This window comes from Cyrtonyx montezumae, unplaced genomic scaffold (assembly GCF_038088225.1).
Source record: "Cyrtonyx montezumae isolate F1298 unplaced genomic scaffold, pur_monq_1.0 scaffold_3, whole genome shotgun sequence".
Classification (NCBI taxonomy): Eukaryota; Metazoa; Chordata; class Aves; order Galliformes; family Odontophoridae; genus Cyrtonyx; species Cyrtonyx montezumae.
In genome coordinates, this window is record NW_027072034.1 from 100,581,399 (window position 1) to 100,586,970 (window position 5,572).

Below are 5,572 nucleotides of genomic sequence, written 5' to 3' on the forward strand. Positions count from 1 at the left end.
TGGCCCTCACTCATTGTCAGTCCATGGGAATTAACTGTTCTGCAGACCTCCAATCTCATTTTTGATCTCAGGTGATAAAAATGGCATCAGCCTGGTAACAGACCTTCTGTAAATACAGTAACTTTCTTGCCACAGCTGTGGGAATCTCAGAGCTATCTCTTTCTACCAATGATTTTTTTGTTCTGAATGATGGAGCATTGCTTAATGGTTACCAAGTAAATGAAGACTTTATGAGAGTAGAAAGAAAGTTTCTTGACATATTGGGACTTTTTGCCATCTTCATGAACTAAGCAAGAGGTAAGGAAAGAGTAAAACAATGCAACTACTTCAGTGGTTCAAATAGACACCAATATGGAATACAATTAAAAACAAAAATAAATGTCCTTACCACTGCCACGGGCTCCTATGGATTATTATGCAGCAGACAAGCACAAGGTACTGTAAACTGCATTTGAGAACTGTGGGTGCAGCACAACAGTACGTGTGGCACACCTAGGTTTTCTGCCTTAGATATGACTAAAATCAAGAGTGCCTGTATGAGGAGGCATCAGTCACAAGAGAAACTATGGTGTTCAAAACACAGCAGGCTTCCTTTCCTGCAGTATTCTTCTTCCATGTACTTGTCCTTAGTCCCATGCTGGAGGAACTGGGATTTGAGATGTCTTCATGCAAAACAGAATATTCCCCCTAATCACTGATATTCTGTTGCCTTTGACATTTGTGCTTCCAGGAATGCTGTTTCAGTCATTCAGTGAACTGAATGGTACTTGAAAGGATGGAGCCATCTGCCAAACAGACAGCTTACTTCCTAACTCAACCCTCACAACCCTCATTCAAAAGCCACACCCAAAGCAAAGCATTTCACATGGAGGATCTTAATCAACTGTGGATTACAGAAGGAGTGGCTTTACTCTGGTCTTGGACAGAACGGTGCTGAATAGCCAAGGTAACGTCAGCGATACTTGGCATGGTTTCTAAGTTCATACAGCACTGCTCCCTGCCTGAAGAAAGGAGAGGACCACTTCACAGGAGATCACAGGTGGTCATCTCCACTAAGACACTGATTTCAGCAGTCCTTGAAGAACCTCATGAAGTCCTCGAGACAAGCTGACACAGGAGCAGAGGAAGATGTTCTGTGGTGGAAGACATTTAATCTTGAATCGGAGGCCTGTGGATTGGAGACAACACAGCTGCCCAAGCCTGTCGGAAGAGTTGGACCAGTTTGCAAATGAATGGCAGGGATGTAGGAGAAGCTGCGGAGCAAAAGAAGACATTTTACCTTTTGTAATGAAAGGCTAACACAGACCAAACATACTAAGAAAGAACTAATTCAAGCACAGTTAATGGAAACATACGGAGCCTTGTTTCCTTCTGTTCTGTTTAGTACTCAGGCCTTCACCCAGGGCACTGCTCCCATACCGAGCAAGGTTTTTTTCACTATTTTCCAATGCATAATTTGCAGCATAGCTATGGAGCACCTGCCAACCAGCAGAAGGGGCATCTCCAAACACTAAAAACATGCAATCCCTCCACAGCCCAGCAGCCACCTCTGTGCCATGCAACCAGCCCATTCTTCAGTGGTCAGGCAGTGGCACAGGTTGCCCAGGGAGGTGGCTGAGTCACCATCCCTGCAGGTGTTCAAGAAACATGTAGATGCTGTACTGAGGGACATGGTTTAGTGGGTACTAAATCGGTGGCAGGTAGACGGTTGGACTAGATGACCTTGGAGGTCTTTTCCAAGCTTAATGATTCTATGATTCTATGACAGCTTCAGCCTTTTATTTGCAAGACCTCAGTATAAGCAGATCAGAAGTGTGACCACACTGCTGCTCCGGGCAACTCCCTGCTTCCCTGACAGGTCAGCTCTGAATTGCAATTGCTCTTCCAAGAGACAATTCACCCTTGTAGCACCTCAGAGTGACTGAAGCAGAGGCTGCATCTGGGACAGCCCAGCCTGCTTCCTTCAGTCAGCACTGGAAAGAACTGAGGATGAAATCACTGTGCACAGAAGACTGGCTTTTGTAGAGCTACATTTTTCTGCATGGATTGCAATTGAAAATATTTCAAACAAGCCCCTCTAAAACATTCCTAGCCACACAATTTTTGTCTCTCCTAAAAATGGAACATTTATACAGATCTAATCTATTAAAAACAGCAAATTTCTTCTCTATAGCCACAATTTAATTTAAGAATAAAATAAAATAAAGACCTTAATACTCTACCTGGGTCTAATCTCACCACCACCAGGTACAGCAGGAAAGTAGCCAAGAGCATCTTTTTATAAGGAAGTACATAGAAGTGGCTTGACATGGACCTCAGCGTTCTTCGTAGCAACGTCAGCATGGTCAAGAGCTTTTGGGACAGAGCACCTAGAACACAGAACAGAATAGCTGTTGGGGCAAAGTAAAACATATGAAAATAATCACGCAGACACTAAGAAATTAATATAAATAAGACTTTTTAGTTTGATTACATGAGAGGGGGTTTGTTTGGTGTTTTTGTGTCCTGTTCTGGTTGGTTGTGGTCTTTTTTGTTGTCATTACCTTATAGTGAACAGAGAAAGAGTAGAATTTTGTAATAGAATTTTTACACTCTTTTTACCTATGAATTTATACCACAGCAGAGCCCACTTCTCTCCTGAGAGATAAAGTGATTTACAGTGCTGTAGAAGCAGATCTTTAAATGCCAGATGTGGCTTCTTGTACACAGGCCTGTCAGCAAACAAATTACTATTTCCTTGTGCAATACCCAGCAGGAATTCCTCAAGGCTGGTAAGGCCTAACACCAGTATTAATACAGAACTAATACTTGCTACTCTTTGTTAGTAATGGATGAACATAAGTGGTCAAGTAGTTCTGCAGATCTGTTAAAGCCAGATGTGAAGAGTCAGTGTTTCATGGACAACTGTATTTGAACTGAAGCCACCAAGTCATTTAAGGAGATTAAAAAATTAAGAAAAAGCAAGGGCACAGCTGGTAAGACAAAGCACTGCTTCCTTCCTAAGTCACTGGTCTCAACCTGCTTTCAGACATCAGCAAATGAGAGAGCTTCAGTGATCACTGTGCCTTTGAACAGCTTTCACTTTTGGAACTTGCACCCTCTGTCTTCATGTACCAGTGACAGTTTGCTGTCCATATACACTGCAAAGCCCTGAGTGCTTGTGTCACCAAGCAAATTTTCTGGGATTGATGACCACAGACAGCAGACAGTTCACAGGTTAATTACACAGAATGCACAGATGATGATGATCAATCACAGCCTAGATTGAACTATCCTGGTAATCTTTAAGATATGTGTACCTCTAATCTTTGAAATTTGAGAGGGGAGTACAAACAACAGAAGGAAAAGCCTACCCAGAACAGTCTCTGTTGCTTTGTCTTCCTGTTCATCGTGAGCTGAGTGCATCTCTTCCTGCTGAGACCACTGACATCGCTTTTCACAAATGGTCTCAACAAATGCCAGCTTCTGCTCACTGTCGAGAACATCAGAGCTGTACACAAGCTCTTCTGCCCCCTCAAATCGTCCAAGTGGAAGGAGCACGTGCAGCAGATAGAGCTCCAGCAGTGAACCATACTCAGGGAGGCTCTTGTTGGTTAGGTCCCTCAGCCAGCTACTGCCAACCTCCAGCATCACCTGGGGCTCTCTCACTTTGCTGTATAACAGGATACTGCAACACAGAAAAGAAATATTAGAAGGCAGTAACTCCATAGAATTTGAGACAGCCGGCGTGTCTTCATGGTAAATGAAGACATACGTCAAGGTTTACAGCAGAGGTACAGAGAACAATTCTCCTGCACTCACCACAGCTCCAAGACTTTTGGAGGCAGATGCTCGGGGCGGTGGTAGTACTGCAGGACCCAGGACAGAACTTCTCTCCACCGGTTCATCTCAGCCAGCGCCTGGATCCCCACCACGCAAAGGGAGCACTTCACTTCCGTACAGCTGCTAACAAAAAACACGCCTACTAAGCGCTTCTTACACGCGCATCATCCACCCCAATGAGCTACCCCCCCGCTTAGGTGTTTTGTACTTCCCCGCCAGCCCTTTGTTCTCCATGAGCAAGCACTGCCGGCACCCGCACGCTTCCTATGTACACTCCGACTTCGGAGCTCCCAACGCAAGGAGCGGCACAACGGCCCCACGGAGCCCGCTCGGCTCGCACCTGTCAGGGCCGGGCGCGGGGCCCAGGCTGCCGCAGCCCGCCTCGCAGCGCTCCAAGGCGGAGGCGAAGTCCCGCTGCAGCACCAGCAGCTCCGCCGCCTCCTCCAGCAGCGAGGCCGCCTGAGCCGAAGCCGGGGACCAGGCGGGCGGCACGCCGCCCATAGCGGCCGCTGGAGGGCTGGCGGGAGGGCTGCCGGCTCCCCGCCCGAGCCCCGCCGCCGCCCGCTGCCCGCCCGGCTCCGGCTCCGGCGCCGCCATCGCCTCCCAGGGCCGCCCTCTCCCGCCGGGAAGCCGTAGGGGATCCCCGACGCCACCGCCCCCGGCCGACACGTTCTCCGTCCCGCAGCCCGCCGGGAAATGTAGTCCGGCCTCTCTACGGGGCGCGGACCGGGCGGGCTCTCCCCGGTCCGAGGAGCAGTGGTTGTGCGCTGCGCTGCCACCACAGGCTGCGAGGGGATGGGCGTGCCGGGCTGCGGCACGGGGCCTTCGGAAGCACAGCAGCGAGAGCTGAGCGCAGGATTGGCGATTGCTTTCCCCGGAGATCGCAGTCGGTTGTGTACAGCGTGCTTTGCAGAGGCTGGTTTCTGATTAAGTCCAGTGACGGAGCTATGCGAGCATGATTAGTGCTGCTGGCCCAGCAGCGCCACGGAGATCCGCAGTGCCCAAGGAGAATGCCACAGGCTTGTACCTGCGTGAGACCGAGTTTTTCTCAGAGTGAACACTCATTCATAGACTCACAGAACCGTTAAGGTTGGAAAAGACCTCCAAGATCACCCAGTCCAACTGCCAGCGCACCCACACCGTGCCCACTGACCGCATCCCTCTGTGCCACATCCACGCGATTCTTCAGCACCCTCAGGGATTGTGACTCCCCCACCTCCCTGGGCAGCCCGTGCCAGTGCAGCACCACTCCTTCTGAGAAGAAATTTTTCCTAATACCCCAACCTGAACCCCCCACCTCCATCAGCAGGAGGCGACAGCGATTGCCCTTCCCGTCAGGACCACCAGGTGTCACCAACCACAAGCGTGTCGTCCTGCCCAGATCAGTTTCCAAGCGCAGGAGGAGGTTACTGAGAAGTGAGCCAGTACAACTGTAGTGCCGTGGTTTCCCTCGCCAGCGGGAGGAGGGCTTTGGGATGGCAGGGAGGCAGAGCGCTCTTTGCTGACGGCTGAAGCAGTTTGGTAGTGGGGTGGGTACACACCTTCCTCTCCTCGGGGTATGCTGCCCTGGGATCTCTTCTTCAGCCAGAGAGCCTGCTGCTTCTGGCGGATTAAGCTATGAAATGGAGTTGGGTAATAGTAACAACATCTCCACTGGTGCTGCACAGCAGCAATATAAAATGTGCCGCGTTCTTCTTTAGCTGGTAGTTAGAAACAGTAGGGTGTCTGAATTGCAAAATAACTATTGCAC

At 49.4% G+C, this 5,572-nt stretch overlaps 1 protein-coding gene across 2 annotated transcripts; it reads right to left on the reverse strand.

Annotated features, from left to right (window-relative positions):
* Window positions 1-827: 827 nt before the first annotated feature.
* On the reverse strand, window positions 828-4,419 carry PEX26 (peroxisomal biogenesis factor 26). 2 transcript variants are annotated; one of them, XM_065741144.1, is made up of 5 exons: window positions 4,163-4,419; window positions 3,802-3,945; window positions 3,354-3,667; window positions 2,223-2,369; window positions 828-1,253 (listed from the first exon to the last, which is right to left on the reverse strand). In XM_065741144.1, the coding sequence occupies exons 1-5, from the start codon at window positions 4,417-4,419 to the stop codon at window positions 1,150-1,152; spliced, it is 966 nt and encodes a 321-aa protein (XP_065597216.1). In that variant the 3' UTR covers window positions 828-1,149. The 2 variants fall into 2 exon arrangements, with proteins under 2 accessions (XP_065597216.1, XP_065597217.1); XM_065741145.1 differs by having other exon boundaries at window positions 3,802-3,942; window positions 4,163-4,323.
* Between the last annotated feature and the right edge of the window lie 1,153 nt (window positions 4,420-5,572).

Bases quoted from the DNA above. Each gene is read 5' to 3' on its own strand.
- PEX26 (XM_065741144.1), bottom strand. From the start codon at position 4,419: ATGGCGGCGCCGGAGCCGGAGCCGGGCGGGCAGCGGGCGGCGGCGGGG. The intron at 2,370-3,353 runs GTAGGCTTTTCC...TCTGTGTTCTAG, and splicing joins AGCAACAGAGACTGTTCTGG to GTGCTCTGTCCCAAAAGCTC. The intron at 1,254-2,222 runs GTAGAGTATTAA...TTTGCTCCGCAG, and splicing joins GGTGGTGAGATTAGACCCAG to CTTCTCCTACATCCCTGCCA.